Source organism: Triplophysa dalaica, chromosome 3, assembly GCF_015846415.1.
Source record: "Triplophysa dalaica isolate WHDGS20190420 chromosome 3, ASM1584641v1, whole genome shotgun sequence".
Classification (NCBI taxonomy): Eukaryota; Metazoa; Chordata; class Actinopteri; order Cypriniformes; family Nemacheilidae; genus Triplophysa; species Triplophysa dalaica.
In genome coordinates this window covers 27,123,917-27,142,002 of record NC_079544.1, presented here as the reverse complement: position 1 = coordinate 27,142,002, position 18,086 = coordinate 27,123,917, and the positions used below count along the sequence as shown (strand labels likewise).

At 36.6% G+C, this 18,086-nt stretch overlaps 1 protein-coding gene across 1 annotated transcript; it reads left to right on the top strand.

Annotated features, from left to right (window-relative positions):
* Positions 1–108: 108 nt before the first annotated feature.
* ripk1l (receptor (TNFRSF)-interacting serine-threonine kinase 1, like) lies at positions 109–16,574 on the top strand. The gene is made up of 12 exons (XM_056744199.1): positions 109–168; positions 279–326; positions 439–740; positions 1,297–1,453; positions 1,573–1,710; positions 2,602–2,833; positions 5,917–6,066; positions 6,273–6,349; positions 6,876–6,951; positions 9,354–9,944; positions 10,367–10,504; positions 15,982–16,574. Exons 3-12 carry the CDS (start codon positions 586–588, stop codon positions 16,254–16,256), a joined length of 1,989 nt encoding a protein of 662 aa, XP_056600177.1. The 5' UTR covers positions 109–168; positions 279–326; positions 439–585; the 3' UTR covers positions 16,257–16,574.
* Positions 16,575–18,086: the final 1,512 nt, after the last annotated feature.

Genomic DNA, 18,086 nt, shown 5'->3' with positions numbered 1-18,086 from the left:
ATATATGTACTTGAAAGTTTCTTAAAAACGAACAGTTAAACCTGGTATCACATGAGCTGACGATCTTGTTATCTGGTGTTGATTATCAATGCCTTTCTCATTCTTACTTTCACTCTGTAAATCAATATCCCGGAAGCAGGGAAGTGAATCTAGGAGTTATGACACACGGTATGTTCTGTATTAGTTTCCATTGTACTTCTTTTGATCACTTTTAACGACGACATCTCGACAAGAGTCAACAAAACAAATTGGGCATGTTGTTTTCTTTTCTTTGATAGGCCAATCACATTGACTGCTGATGTAGTTAAGAAAAAGTTTTGATCCACGTAAGTAAACGGAAACAAAAGTTTTCAAAGTAAAAGTGACACAATTGCTATATATTTTGTTCGATCAGATATGTACTGCTCTGACATGATCTTCTCTTATTCTTCGTCGTAGCCTACAGGTATCGCAAAACGTTTGATACTTCCGCAATAATCTACATACAGGGAGGGCGCATGTAGTCAGGTTGTCTTCAGTCGGTTATTCATCCGGTTATTGATCAATTGATATTTAAGGGGAATCGTATTTTAGCACAAAGACAGAATGGGAACCGAAAGCCTGAATCTTATGACGACTAAAGACCTGATTAAGAAAGAGCTGTTGGATTATGGAGGCTTTGGAGAAGTGTATCTGTGTTATCACAAAACAATGGGTCATGTGGTGCTGAAGACTGTCTACACTGGACCTCCCCGCAATGGGTTAGTACAGTCTTATTTGTTCCCCGAACCCATTTGACCTAAACCATACTTGAAAAACATCCTGAGCGGTGGCTAACCTTACTCCCTCTTGATGAAGTACATATTTTAATAATTGAATAACCTGTTTTGAGGTTTTTAATCGTAGTATTTCATAATTATTGTTATTTTCAGCGAACCCCGGTTCAGCATTTGAATAGCACATGAGAGGATGTGTGTGAGGAATTTATAATTCCTATAAGGAACAGTACACAATGAAGTAGTTTGCTTAATGTACAGACACCATAAAAACACCATAATGTACAGACACTAATAACTTTATTATAAAATAGGAATAATAATGAATAGGTCTATCATTAAGAACCAATAGACTAAACAAATGCCATATTGTGAAACCTCGCCATAGCTCAACAATACATATAATTTATTTTTTGTATTGCGATTCATAGTGCCACAATGTGCCATCGCTATTAGTGATATATACAGATGTTTTATTTAAATATACAGTATATGGTGGTTGCATCCATAATGGTATCTTGACTTTTCCATTTTTGTCAAGCCGACAGAAGCAATCTCTCCTAGAGGAGGGCAGCCTGATGAGCAGATTAAACCATCCAAGAATTGTCAAACTATTAGGCATCATTTTGGAAGATGGTGACTACTCTTTAGTCATGGAGCTGATTCCTAAAGGCAATCTGCTTAGTATGCTTGAGAAGGTAATATCAGAGTGACTTTTACACCAAAAGAATAACATTGATTATGAGCTTTCTTTAATCAACATAAGCTGTTGAAACACTTGCAAAAGTGTATTTATTTTGTCATGCTTTTGTACTAGGTATCTGTCCCATTATCTCTGACGGGACGGTTCATTGTGGAAATCTTGGAAGGAATGGTTTATCTCATGGAGAACCAAGTTATTCACAAAGACCTAAAACCAGAGAACATCCTGGTGGACAAGCATTTTCACATAAAGGTTATTTCTGAATTATATCTGATTCTGAATCCAACTAAATATCACCTGAAACCAGATTAGATTGTGGTCCTTTGAGGCACGAGGTCATAAAATCATCTTTGGAGTCAACCTGTTGTAACTAGAAAGTTTCAAAAATTAAAAAAAAGATCTTAAGGTGTTGGAATTCTGACATTCTGACACAATTGCGACTTACATTACTGAACTATGACCTTCAAAATAATGATGTAATGATGACAAACTCACTGTAATTTTACTCACAAATAATTCTAATTCTAATTTACTCTAAAACAGGACATCTGTGCCAAAGTCAGTCAAGCACAATTTACTTAAAATAGGTCAAATTAACACTCACAATGTATATATAATCCACACTCTCTATCTTATTTAACAATGGCAATTTTCCTGTATATCATACAACAGTGATACAATCTAAGGTTTGGTACAAACTCTGTAGTTTTAGCGTTAAATAATTCTGTTGTTGCTCAGTCTGCTTCATGTTGTTCCAAACCTGTAAAACAGACAAAATGTTTGTTTTCGAGGTCGACAGACTTTTAATGCACTGATTTTTTTTTATTGAAATAGAATAGTGACTAAAGCTGTCAGTCTTATTCTGGCGTTTGTGTTTCGGGAAAGAAACAAACTCACACAGGTTGGCATGATTTAAACTTTTGGGTAAACTTTCTCATTATGTCCGGAGCTGCTTGACTCAAGCATCTTTTTTTTTCCGGTCAAGAGGCAAAATCTGTTTTCCTTAACCTCTATAAAGCATTACTTGATGGACACAGCGATTGTTTTTGTTTTGTTCTTTAGCCTGATAGTTAAAGTTGTCTTTGCATACTTAATACTATATTTCTATTTAAATGTAATTGTTTTTTGTTTCTTCCGAGTCAGATAGCAGACCTCGGCCTGGCTACATCTGAAGCATGGAGCAGACTGACTAAAGAGGAATCTCGTCGACAGAGTCGTTTGGACAAGAAATCCTATAAGCCTGCTGCTGGCACTTTGTGCTACATGGCCCCAGAACACCTGGAAAGCATCCACACCCATTCCACTGAAAAATCTGACGTCTACAGTTTTGCCATTGTAGTCTGGGTCATCTTAACAGGTCAAGAGCCTTTCAAAAGTAAGCGATTATCTTTTATATTATCTAATCCATATGCCTTTTTTTTGTCTTTTTACTTTTCTGCGCTCGCAAAAGTTTAAGAAGGTACTTGCCACTGTCGGGCATGCTCACTAGGCGACTGCTGACATCAGGTTTAGGGATTTATACTTGACTGTTGCCTTAACATATTACACTACAATCGTACAGACATCTAATTATTTTTACCAGGAATGCTATTTGTGCAGTCCATGATATTATTGCAATTTCCCTTTGACTTGTTTATAATATATCTAAAGCAAACCAATCGTCTAGCTCAGTGGTTCTCAACCAGGGGGGGCGCAGAGGTACTGCAGGTGGGGCGTGACTCTTCCCCGAAACCCCAACAGTTTAACATTTAACACGAGTGATGGTCGAGGAATTATCTGCGTATGCACTGTATGAGGATATGAACACATGAACTTCATCTCCAGTGTTGCTCTGAGAGTTTATATTACGAGCGCTTTACCATTCGAGTGGAGCTATCAGTAAAAACACAAAAATTTGAGTCTTCCCGAAGACCCATCAAAATAAAAAATTGACGAACTGAACACTCAGACAAAAAACACTGTAGTGTTAATTCTAAATATTTGCCTCTTCCCCGCTAGTTTTTTTTTTGCCTGAATTAGATTTAATTACATCAGAAGAATATCTATTACCTTTTTATTTCAGTATAATAAGTACATATGTAAATTTCTTTAAAAAAAAAAGCTAATAACAATAGCATTTCTCTAAGAAATGTTGTATTACGAGAAATATTGCTATGCGATATTTAACGGCAAAATCGCATATTTTCTCAATACCGTGCAGCCATAATAAGCTATTGGCATTTTGACTAAATATGGATTAATGTTACAGTCTAACAGACATCAGGAATAAACGCAACAACACTCAGTCATCGTGCAGCTTTTAGCATGCGTGTCCAAGTTCAAAGTCTATTTCACACTACACTTGGCAAAGAAAACTCCACATGAGGAGGAAATCATGACAGAAAGTGGAAACGAAAGTGAAACTTACCTCGAGTTGTCATCATGCGGGTTATCAAGTGTCTCATTTTCCTTCGCAATCCCCGGTTTAACAAAACGAAGTTGAGGCACAATTGCAAGCGAGTTACATCGATTTCTCAAGCACATATGTTTTCATATCCATCGATAACATATCTGCTTACATGTGCTGGTGCATATGAAACAAACCAGCACTGTGCTGTACAGATTAGAGATGTAATGAAGTGAGTTCGTTTGCACATTAAAAGATTGAACCTTGTATGTAAGATGCTTGCATGATTAAGAAAATGTAATAGAGTTTATGTGAGATGTATTTTTGAAAGAACCCCACTACTCGAGCAAGACATTATTGCAGCGTTATTTACAGTCAGGTCCATAAATATTGGGACATCGATACAATTCTAACATTTTTGGCTCTATAAACCACCACAATGGATTGCAAATGAAACAAACTTTATTGCAAAATTTTACTGCAGACTGTCAGCTTTAATTTGAGGGTATTTACATCCAAATCAGGTGAACGGTGTAGGAATTACAACAGTTTGCATATGTGCCTCCCACTTGTTAAGGGACCAAAAGTAATGGGACAATTGGCTTCTCAGCTGTTCCATGGCCTGTTGTGTGTTATTCCCTCACTATCCCAATTACAATGAGCAGATAAAAGGTCCAGAGTTCATTTCAAGTGTGCTATTTGCATTTGGAATCTGTTGCTGTCAACTGTCAAGATGAGATCCAAAGAGCTGTCACTATCAGTGAAGCAAGCCCTCATTAGGCTGAAAAAACAAAACAAACCCATCAGAGAGATAGCAAAAACATTAGGCGTGGCCAAAACAACTGTTTGGAACATTCTTAAAAAGAAGGAACGCACCGGTGAGCTCAGCAACACCAAAAGACCCGGAAGACCACAGAAAATCTGCAACCAAGTATTAAAAAGTGAAAGTTTGATTTATGATTATTACTCTGTCCCATTACTTTTGGTCTCTTAACAAGTGGGAGGCACATATACATAACTGTTTATTTCATTTGAAATCCATCGTGGTGGTGTATAGAGCCAAAAATGTTAGAATTGTGTCGATGTCCCAATATTTATGGACCTGACTGTATGTGCACAGGAGACAATAGCGTTCCAATGTACGCAGTAACGGAGCTTTTTCATTGGTTAACTTTATGAAATGAGCACGCCCTTTAAAAGGTCAATTAAGTCAAAATGAGACCCAATGAACAGGTACATGTTGTTAATGGCCTAATATACTCTTTGTTCCAACAGTACATGTCTAATTAGGTAATATGAATATGACTTTTATCTGGTTTAAAGTTAACCTTTGTTAGACTGTTTTGTCAATAAACTGTATTTAAAATAGATTATTTTACATAGATTATTATGGATTAAAATATATATTTTTAATGAATCATGTATCAAAATAAGTATCGTTATCCATCAATATGGGTAAAAAACTATTGAGTTTACATTTTTGCCATATCGCCCATTAATATTCTGTCTGAAGCTGCACAGTGCAATTTTTAGGTACGCACCAAAGCTTAATATCTCCAAAGTAGGCAAACATCCAGTCAGGTCGCAGCAGCAATTACCTTTACATCATCTTAAGAAACAGGTAGATCAAGTATGTTTGTCTTTCAGACTGTAATTTTAGATTAAGTGCAAGTCTCTCTCTCACTCTCTAAAGTTCAGAGTGTGTGTGAAGGGAGTGTAAATAAAGTGCAAAGGTTGATAACCACTGGTGCAGCTCATGTTTTGTAGGACTTGCATTAATGCCATGAGAGTTATACTCTGTAATATTACTTTGGTTACAATGCCTATACATGAGTTTATATTAGAGATACGCCGATAATGAATTTCTATTGCCTCTGGCTGATATACGTTGACTAAAAGTTCAAAAGCAGCCTTTTAGGAGCTATATTTGCTCTTTTTAGACCCTTGGAAAGTTTTGACGTCTTCGATTTGCAGTTTTGAAGCAGAACGTTAACTCCCTTAATATTTAAAACTTCATATTTGGAACACTTTTAGTGATCAAAACTTGTGTATGTAAATTGTGTTTCTTTCAGATGCTAGAAGTGAAGAGCAGATCTGCCACTGTGTGTGTCAGGGGGAACGTCCCAGTAAAGCACTAATCCCAAATGACACGCCTCCAGAAATCATTGACCTTATGGAAACATGCTGGCATAAGGACCCTCACATCCGTCCCAACTTTAAAGGTGTGTGTATAGTCGTTGAAGCACTGAAGTGCTTTTTCAATGCTTTTGTTATACCTTTTGATCACAAGTGAATTTTACCAGACAAAAATTACGGACATGATATGAGAGGAATGTCTATCTGTTTTTGCATATTTTAACAGTATTTAAATGTAAAAACACTACAGCTCAGTTATATACATTTTTAATCATAATTGCTTCAATTACAGAGAACTATAGAAAATTCTTGCCATTTTACCAGGAGAAGCTGGAAGCTATTGTAGAAGAAGATTTGCACCATTTTATGGTGAGTGGATGTTAGAGAACTGTCCACATATTTTAGTTTTACAGCTAAAATGGGTAAAGAAGAAACTTGAACAACGAGAATCAATAAGCTTCCCTGTAGCTCAATGGTTAAGAGCATTGCGTCAACAACGCGAGGTTCTGGGTTCGATCCCAGGGGATTGCACATACCGAAGTATAAATGTATAGGACATTGCAATGTAAGTCGCTTTGGATAAAAGTGTCTGCCAAATGCATAAATGTAAAATGTAAATGTAATTCATCAGAGAACAAGGGGGTGGGTTCAAGACAGACACAGGAGCGTACATGGCACAAACAATGGCCATTTGCTTCCAAACACAGAATGTGAAACTTCTGTTATTGTATCACACTTTACAAAAGTCCACGATCATCATATATTTAGAGCATATGATAGAGCAATGCTTTTAAAACAAAATAATAAGACTTTTATTCAGGCATTTGGGTAAGATATTTGGTCAGGATGTCTTTAAGGAAATACATGACAACTAACGCTACTTTTCTCTTCGCAGACATTGTATGAGGGTCCAGAAGAACTTGTGGAGAAATTGAAACTCCTCACAACTTTAGAACCTCATACGCCTGAGGGTATGCTTTATTTCTTGATTTATTTATGATAGTCAGTCATATTAATTGGGACTATTGAGTAAACTCTCACATCTACACTCCTCTGCATAAGTTGCTTGTTATATCAAAATGGATGCTATAGGCAAACACAGATGTAACCCATTGCTCGAAATTGACTTTTTTACTTGGTAGCACTGGTGCTCCCAACTTAAAGCGGGTGTAACACACAGGGTTTCTGCCAATCTCATATTATTCTTGAGTACATATAGAGTAGTATTGCTAGTAGCACATACTTTGTATCTTCGAAGAGTATTTAGTGTGATCACATTTATAAAAGATAGATACAGCTTTACGATTGTTTCCGAAAATATACGGTGCGTGTGGGGGGGAGGGGTAGGCTGAACCAAAGCACGTGCACACCCATTGTCAACATAACATAGACAACAGTTTCACTCACTGCATGTCCGGCATCTTTTAGCGCTTGGACGCCTCCATATATCAATTTCTAACGATCTCCAAATCCAGCGGTATATCCACAGTTTATATAACATTCAACACCCAAATCCAGTGAACAAACAAACACCTGAACTTCACGAACGTATTCTCTTTCTCCTGCTTAAAAGTGAAAGTGCATCTGAGCATGCTCCTTTTCCTGCGCTCCATGCTGCCGTGTGGCCATGCCATGTGCTTTTCCGGGTGAATTGTCCAATAAGGGACTAAGAACTGTTGTTGCAAAACAGTTTTAGATGTTCGAAAAACACTTTCTGAAACCTGTACGATCGTTGGGTGAGTGTATCAAGCACAGAAATACTACATAATACTCCCAACAAATTTTTCGACAAGTTGACTATGTTAAGCATGAGAAGACCGCACGTTTGACATTGAAAAGAAGTCAGAATGCATGAAACACCATTGCACGGCTGCTTTAAAACAAGTTAGGAGAACCAGCAAAATGTTTGGGACACCCACATAAAAATTAAAAGAATACCACGGTCTGTCCAAATACACGAATAATAGATAGTAACAATTATACCATTAAATCATGCATGTGATGCGTGCTGTTTAATAGAGTCACGATCCCTTCATGATTTCCTAAAATCACATTTTTTAAAACCCAGCATGTTATACGTTTAAATTAGATGTTTGAGAGGAAAGCGATGTCCATCTTCCTCGCTCCACTTGCTGGACCCTCATTTCTCATCATAGCATAAAGAGAAACAGTTAAAGCTTTCTACACACATTATAATATATGCTTACATTGTACATACTATGTGAAGGGAACAAGATTGCTTTTTGAAGAAGTTTGCTCGTGAATGCATGTAAAATAACTGTGATGCCAATTTACAAGAACTACACTTGTGGTACAGTCACCTGTGGCTCAGCTTACAAAAGACGTGTGCGAAGGGCCAAATGTGTCCGTCTACTGCATGTTTACATAGAAAGACGTTGGAACAGTAGTGCACCGGAATAGAAAAACATGCTTTCTGTGAACGTCAGGGCCGGTGTTACTGTAGCTCATAGCACACGCACATACTGTGCATATAGAGATTACTCTGTGTACAGTAATGAAGACAGGTCACAGAACAACAAAATGTTCAAATTCTCCCAAATATTTGTCTCACGTTACATTTCAGAATAGGGACTAAACTAGCAAAAACACTTGCGCTGCGCCTTGCATCGGGTTGAATGACTTTTGGTTAACTTCTACCTAAAAGCTTCTTTTTCAAACATCAAACAATGTACAATGACGTAAGGTTGTAAATTGAGTTCAGAAAAAACTTACCACATTACCAACATAACGAAACGATCAAAGAAACAATCAAAATCAAAATAGTTTTTAATGTGTCAGTTCAGCTCAGCCTAATCAAATACTCTACTCTTCATCATAATAGTAACCTCATAATACAACCTAAAGAACAAAAAATATTATTTTAATAATCAGCACAACAGAATACTGAACATTAAGAAGTCTCATCCTTATTTCATCTTCATTAAAACATCAAATCTTTATTCAGTCAATTGCGGAGAATGCTGGGAACTGGCACCTTTAAATATATCGTGTTGAATCAACGTGTTTAAATTAAATCAGTTGAACATGAGCGTTTAAGCTACTTGATTGAAACATGTTTAAAATAAAAACATGAATTTAAGCCAAAAAGTTACAATTTCAAGTCAGTTTAACATGATGATGAAATCAATTTTGAGTTTGAATTCTCATAAATGATATGTGTAAGTAAACGGCATCAAAAAAGCTTTTTTGTGTTTGTTGGTACGTAGCAACACACAAAGACTTGTGATAATGTTTGTAGCGTGTGATTGTTTAGTAGACCTCTGCATTCTTACTTGATACATACAATAGTTTTAACATGATGTTCAAAATACTCATAAGACATAATGCACATTGATGTTTCATAAATCGGCAGAGCCTTTGACTCTATCAAGAGACTCCCCAGCATCCTTGAGGAGTTCAGACATCGGTCCAGTGGAGGCCAGCATTGAAGACCTCAGCTTCATGCACTCAAGAGAGTCTCTCCTGGAGGTGGATGCAGAACCTCCAAGCTCTCCAAACGTAGAGCTAAAGCTGGCACAAGAGTACAACTACCACAAATATGGCAGCCGTATAGATGAACTGGATTTCATGCCGCAAAGCATTTCCAATCCACTCACACAGCAACCAGCCAGTAGCAGATGGGATGCTTCTTCTCAAGGATCCTCTGTAAAGTCTTGGACTAAGCTCAACCCATATCCAAACCCAGAGGAAGAGGGCCAATTGAGGTCTGCAGCTGCTGCGAGTTCATTTGATGGTTTTCGCAGGACAGAAAATTTAGATCACTTGTCAGGGCAGGGTTCTGAATATAACAGGCCCCAGCATCAGCCGCCACTGTATGATCGTATGAAGTCCTGTCCTGAAGGTGGATGCCATGTAGCAGAACCGCTCATGCTGGATTCAAATCCTGGCTTGCGTTACAGCGCACCTGTCATATGTCCTCCGTCAGACTCGGGTGCAAGTTCAGGTAGTGTAAATCCGGCTCTGTACTTTATTATTCATAGGCCAAAGGCTGCAGAATCAGTCTCTTTTCTTTACCGTATCTTCACCGCGTTGATTTTAATGAAGTGTCCTTGTTGATAGACACAGCGTTTGTTGTGTTGGGTCTATTAATGTGTTAAATTCTAGTCATTTTATGGTTTAATAACATAGCATCAGATATAAACTGTGAAGTAGCTTTGAGCAATAAAACTAATTAAAATACATTTGTATAAAAGCCGTATAGCTTCGCAAAGCCATTTCAATTCACCATTACTTCAGAATGAAACTGTTAGAATGCCTCAGTGCAGCTTTTATAATTTATTCATATTTTTTTTCTTTTGCATAATAAAATTCCTCTTTACAGTCACCTTGCTTACATGTCTTCAACTTTGTTTGTCTGTCAAACAGTGTTTATCTCAAATGCTCAGGCGATTCAGATTGGAAGCTACAACACAATGAATTTACGGACCCCTCAAAGCAGCTCTCACAGCTCATTATCCACAGGATCCATCAGAGCCAGATACAATGAGCTGCTACAGAAATATGGTATGATTTTCCCCCATAATCTCTTTCATACACTGTATATTATGGCTGGGATGGTACGCTTATCTCCTGATTCAATGCCATCAGAATACTTGTGTGCCGCTTCAATATATATTGCGATAATTGAGAATTACGATCATATAACTATTGCGATTCAATGGCACAATTTATTGTGATTTTGTTTTCCACACTTGGGATTTAAGCAGGGCTCTAGACTAAAATTTGAGAGGAATGGCACTGATGGCACTAGCTCTTAACTTTATAGCACATTTTTAACAAATACAATTATTGTATGCTACGTTTTTCTTTTTCTGTTTAAAACGACATGAGAGCACAATTCCTCTGAGAACTAAAGACATTTTGTGCCCAGGATTTATGTAATTTTTAGATTAGATTAGATGATTAGATTCAACTTTATTGTCATTACACATATACAAGTTCAGTGTAACGAAATGTAGTTTAGGTCTAACCAGAAGTGCAATTAGCAAGTGCAGATATACAGTGTGAATGAATACAGAATACAATATTAGGAAAATACTATACAATGGGCATGTACTATAAAAATATGACAGTCGGTATGTACTATGAACAATATAAACAGAAGGCTATATACTGTGAACATTAATGTACAGGTGGTTATGAACAGATAACAATATAGACTATACAATAGTGCAAGTGACTTGAGTGTGCATTAGTTACAGACATTAGCTATTAAAGTTACAGTGCAGTAGATGAGTTGATGCGGTCATTAAAGGTAAGGTGCAGTACATGAGTTAATGCAGTTATTGAAGTTACAGTGCAGTAGATGCGTAATGCGGTTATTAAGGTTACAGTGCAGCAGATGAGTTAGTGCAGTTATTGAAGTTAATTTGGTCACATCTTGGCACTTTAAACTTATTCGGATGAGATCGTCCTTACATCATATACAGGGCTCAACAATAAGGATTATTTCTACTGGCCCAGTTGGCCCTGCTAAAATTAAAAGAAATAAAGAAATAAATGAAAAAATAATAAATCAGTCAGTGATGAATAATTACAAAAATCTGAAATATCGAGCAATGCAACAAATTAATGTTATAAAGCAAACACTTTTTGCACTTATAATAATCATTGCTTCTCAGGTGTTTCAGGTTGCTCAACAGTAAAATGTAAAATAATACTTCATATCTTCATTGTACATTAAAATATAGATTAAAAATGTACAGAGATTAATTAGTCAGAAGTGAGTATTTTTTTTTCTCGATGAACATTGAAAAGAGGGAGAGATGTTTATTATGCTGTTGCTGTCACTTTAAGAGCTAGGCTAAGCACAGATGTAATTTGCTGTAACATGTGCGTTTTGTTTTCCAACTGTACATTCACATAACACACTACTTTCACAAGAATACATTGGTTTTGTGATCCAGGGTCACATATTACAGCCTTAAGCAGCGCAGGAACATTTTAAGTAAAAGACAAAAACACATTGTAACAGTCAAAATTATCAATTTTTCTTTTATGCCAAAAATCATTGGGATATTATGTCAAGATCATGTTCCATAAAGATATTTTGTTAATTTCCTATTTACTTTATTTTTGTGAGTGGATGGCCTGCCGCAGTGCCCCTGATTAACAACTTCAAAGGCAATTTTCTCAATATTTAAATTGTTTTGCACAGTTTTAAACGGTTGTATCTCTCAGCCAGATATTGTCCTATTTTCAATTTCAAAAAATTGACCCATAAAACCATGTAACAACATTGATAGCAAAGATTACGTGTGCCATGACACAATCCTTGTGAATTTACTGATGCCATTTCTATCAAGCGTACACAATATTTTTGAAATTACACGATTATTTTACTACCCGACATAGCAATAATAATTAATTCACCATCACCTCACTTTCTGGATGCTTCTGCTTCCTTTTTGTCTTCTTCTTTTTGGTTTTATTTCAGGAAACACAAACAATAATGTTTTTTTTATCGCCACCTGTGTTCTACTGCTTCACGTTAATGAGATGTGACGTATTTTGACATGGGCGTTGCTTATGAGATCACACTTGGATGTGGGATGGGTTGGACATCCACCGCAGTGAGATGCTACTCACGCTACTCGCTACATTCCATTGTGAGGAACTTTTCAGCAATAAGCAGTTCAGCGCACTGAGCGCATGCGTCATCTTACGTAATTAAAAAAAAATTGCATTACTGCCATCTGTTGTTCTGTGACGCATCTCGCGGCTTATGCACAGTACTCAGATCGCTATGAAGATTACGTGAACGTGCCTGAAGTATACTCGACACAAACACATCCATCCAGGATAGAGCAAGACATGGCGACCGCGGAGTCGGAAGATATATAATGTTTCTATAGCCTTTAAAAGTGCAAAACTGTGTATTTCTCCAAAATGCTACAGTAAAAAAATCCATATGGTGTGCATATATTGCGGGATGGCCACAACTGAAACCCACCATCCGTTTTTTCTACTTATTACAAATAATGTTTCCAATGTAATCCATTTTAGTGGAAAATCGTTTTCCAAAACGCAACAAAATGCTTTCAAAAACCATACTGTACCTACTTAGTACCTATTCAAATCCAAGGGTACTCTATTAAACCATGGTTTGCCTATATTAATCAATACACACAAACATGTTTAGTACACTTTTACCACAAACAAAAACTTTGTGTATAATCTGAAGCCTAGTTTTACGAAAATTGACCAACTACTTAGCTGCATAAACCGTTTTATTTGCAGGACAAAGGTCTAAGAGGCATTAAAATAATTAAAAGTTATAGACAGAGACATTGTTTTCACAATATACAGCAATAATAATGGAAACACTCTTAGAAAAAAAATACTAAATTAGGACAAAAACAAGATATGCTTAACGTAAGAGAAGAAATATGGTATTGACAAGAGACAGGGATCCTCTTCATTTAAATAAAGCTTTTAAAGCAGCGTTCTTGGACTTTACCGTAAACCACTCAATATCCGCGCATCCAAATCTAAACTGCGGCTGGCTTGACCCGCAGTGATTAATTGCCCATGGCCTTATTTGTCCAAGTTAATGTCTCTTAAAGATGCAAATAGTAATGGTACACGATTTTATGTATGCTGTTCAAAACCAAATATTAAAACGCTGTCGGCATCGAAGAATTCAAGCACAAATTTAAGGAAACACATACAGGTAAGGAGAGGCAAGGCACGTTTATTTATAAAGCACATTTCATACACAAGGGCAATTCAAAGTGCTTTACATAAAATGATTGACAGAAAGAAATTAAACGTATCTTTAAAATGCAAATGATTTAAGATAACAAATACTTTAGATTTTAAGAAACAATAAAACAGCAATAAAATTTATAAAAAATGTGAGTGTATACATAAAAAGAATAAGAGCAAAATAAATATAAATTAGAATTAGAATTAGAATTCCAGCTACGGGTGGCATAATGGCCAAATGCTGACTCGTCCTGTTTTGAGTGAACCCTTGTTATCTCTAACTGACTTGATCCTGATGATCTGAGAAGTCTGTTTGGTTTATATTCAATAAGGATATCTGAGATGTATTTAGGTCCTAGACCATTAAGTGATTTATAGACAATTAATACTACTTTGGTTACCAGTTACTTTTAGAATCAACTTCAGTGTAAGGACCTGAGTATTGGAGTGATATGCTCAGATTTTTTGGTTCTGGTCAGAATCCTGGCAGCAGCGTTCTGTATGAGCTGTAGCTGTCTGATGGTCTTTTTGGGAAGACCTGTAAGGAGGCCATTACAGTAATCCACCCTGCTGGTGATGAAAGCATGAACTAGTTTCTCTAAATCTTGACTTGAGACAAAACATCTGATTCTGGATATGTTTCTGAGATGGTAGAACGCTGATTTGCTTAATGCTTTGACATGACTGCTGAAACTAAGGTCAGACTCCAAAATGACCCCAAGATTTTTTACCTTACTTTGTGTCTTTAGACCTCTTAAGTCAAGGTATGTCTTTACCTTGTTAGTTTCATCCTTGTTACCAAAATCAATGACTTCAGTTTTGTTTTTATTTAACTGAAGGAAGTTTTGACACATCCAGCTGTTAATTTCATCAATGCATTGGCAAAGAGAGTCAATAGGCCTGTAGTCATTGGGTGAGAGGGCTAGGTAGATTTGAGTGTCATCTGCATAGCAGGTGAGTTATTTGGCCCTACATTTGTTATTTTTGTTGTTTTAAAATGTCACTTTGTCTACATTTTGCAAACATGAGATAAGTTTGAGTTTAACTTTAACTTGCATATTGTGTAGTTTACAGAATAAAACAACACTGATATCATAAGTGAATTGTATTACATTGTTTTCTTATTTTTTTATAAAAAATAATTAAGTTATTCTTAATATACAATGACACTCTAAAATCAAAGTAGTTTCAATGTAGCTAGCTACTTTTTTATAGTAACTTGTAGTGTAGCTAACTACTTCTTCAAATGGGAAGCTAAGCTGCAACTTATCTACTTTTATTGATGAGTAGCGTGTAGCTCATCTAACTACAGTTTCAAAGTAGCTTCCCAAACACTGATTAATATTGCCTCATACTACTTATCATTCTTGTTCCACCACATTTTCGGAGCGTAACTTGTCTCGCAGCTTTTGTCGTAGACCCATGGATGAGGACTCAAATCGAGCGGCCCATTAAGGATGTGCTATGACTTTTATTAAAGATCGGGTGGGGGGTGTTCGATGGGGGGCAAAAATACATCTGAATAATCCCATTGATTACTTTGACAGGATATAGTAGAAACATGCGGGTAACCATGTTTTAAGAGGCTATCAGGCTCTGTAAGAACATACATCACAATGGGGTGTAAGTTGTACCCCTGGGGCGTAAGAGGCACCCAGATCATGATCATTTTGAAGCTATTAAGCCATGCCCAAAGCAACCATTTACAGTAATCTAGCAACCGATCCCATAGACTCCCGTTATAAAAATACCAGATGGATATCTTTGCAGCACAGTGTCGTAGAGACAAGGGGGTGGATCACAAGGGGGTGGAACAACCAATCAGTATATCAGGAACTTATAGACCAACATAGCAATATAACAGGTTAGCCTAGCAACCGTTTAGCGAGACCTATATTTCTGCAACAGGACATCAGAGTCACATGGGGGTTGGTTCATTTCACTCGTGGCTTAGAGTATTATCAATTGGCAGATGCCAAGCCACGCCCATGGCAACCAAACACATTAGCCTAGCAACCCTTTAGCAATATGTATATCTCTCCATCAGAACATCGTAGAGACACAGGGGTTGGTGAGATTCATTCGTGGCTTAGAAGTGTTATCACCCAAGTTACTTCCTAGTGCTGCAGTTTGCCACATAGCTTCACTTACATTTTCTTCAGAAAATGTGCCTATCTAGTTAAAAATCTTAATATTTTATTTGACTGCTTTAACAAATCTTATATAACCCTTATTAATATTTTTCTTTTTCTCATTGTGTTTTTCATAATTAGATGACCATGCAATTACGGAAGACCACCTGGACATTGTTCGTCAGAACATTGGGAGTAACTGGAAACGCATTGCTCGTAAACTAGGTCTGACTGAAGTACACGTCGAGACCATCGAGCATGATTATGACCGGGATGGGCTGGAAGAAAAGGTACACCAGATGTTGGAGTGGTGGAAGATGAGGGAGGGAGTTCTGGGTTTTACTTTAGGTAACCTGTGTCGTGCATTGGATGGCTGCACCAAACATGATGTTATCATGAAGCTATTGGGTGTTTAATAAAGTATAATGGTGTCCTGTGTATGTTTATTCCTGGAGGGAAGGTCCAAATGGATTGTCAATAGTTTTCCTGGCATGCCCACTTTGAAAATTTACTGAATTTATGAAATTATGAACCAAGCACTAATTATTTTGCATTCAGGGAATATCATTCACTAATACACATTTTTTTTTAAATGGGCTTTGGATGCTACAGCATAGTGATGAATAATATGATTCTAATTAGATTACTTCACATGCATGTCTATATGTACTATATTTGTATGACCTGTAACAAATACGATACTTTTTGATTTACATAAAAATATGTAAGGGTAATGATGTTGACCTTTATTTAAATGTTTTCTTTCTATTGTTCTATATTTAACAAGATTTGTTGCTTATTTTTTTAATCGTTTTATTGCAAAGATAGCATATTTACATTAATTAATTTAGAGGACACTTGACTACATAGACTTGCAAATGAGTTAAACTCAATAACAAATGTCATTAGCACCAACAATGAAGGCCTGGTATAACAGACAAGGTTTAAGGGCATAAATTAAAACTTGTTGAGACAAAACAATGGCACTTTGTCAGTACAGGTTATTTAATATTTTGACTCAAATAAGCATTTTGGTGTGTAACTAGCCTTAAACCTTCTCTGTAAAACCTGCATTAGTTTGATCAAACGGAACCATGAGCACTTCCCATAACAACCGATGTACTTGTTGCATCAAAATGTGAAGAGCAGCACTCTACTCTCCGCTGTCTTGTCTCATTGTTCCGAGGCTACCACAGTGAGCAGGATGCAGTCCATGCCCAGACCTGATGGTAGATCTGAGAGGAAAGCGGAGACCCGACAAGTCCTCACTGCAGAATGTTAACTACTATTAGATTATTAATGATAATATTAAACCTATTATCTACCTTTTTACTATATTTCTTTTATTTTAGCCTAGTTTTGCAAACACTGTTGCACTTGTATGGATGCTGCAGTTTTTTGCCAGATGGGAATTGGTTCCCCTGCTTGGGCCTGGGTTCTCCCGAGTTTGTTTCTTCTCCATTGGAGTTTTGGGTTCCTCGCCACTGTTTGCACTGTCCGGGGGCTGCTGATATCAGCTTAAGAATTTAAAGTTTTTATATTTAGTAATATCACTTTAAAAGGAACTTACTGCTAAATTTATTTATTATTACATATAGGAATTTATAGTCTGTTTAATATTTGACCTATGTTTCTCTCTCCATTATCTCCATTGTCTACTTCTCTGTGATAACCACACTGTGTGTGAGTGTGCGTGCCTGCGTATTTTGTGTTCTGTGAGTGTGGATTTGTGAGTCCGAGATTTGCATGTGGGTGTGTTTGAACCTGTGTGTGTTCAATATTTTTACTTGTATAACTTTAATGTTTTGCTTATACTCAATATGTTTCACGTAGAGGCCTTTGAAGGTTACTTTTAAAATGTATTTCACCACAGATTACAAAAAAACATGCTTTAAGTAATCGGTAACGTTTTTCAGTAGATTACACAATTTTGTAACTAAATCTAAATACTCTAGAATACTTTGGAATACTAATAAAGTACATACAACAAAGGGGCCACCAAACAGATGACTTGGCTTTCCTCTGCATATCATTTTAAACAACATCAGTTTTACAGTTTTCCCTCATTGGACATTAAAGTCAATAATTGTGTGTCTCACAATTATGAGAAAATAAGTCAAATAGCTTATTGAGGACAGTACTTAATAAAATTTGCTTGCAATTTCTATTAACCCAGATCCCTCATATATATTATGAATTATTCATATTTTGTATATTCGGCAAGATGTATAAAATTTATGAGCATA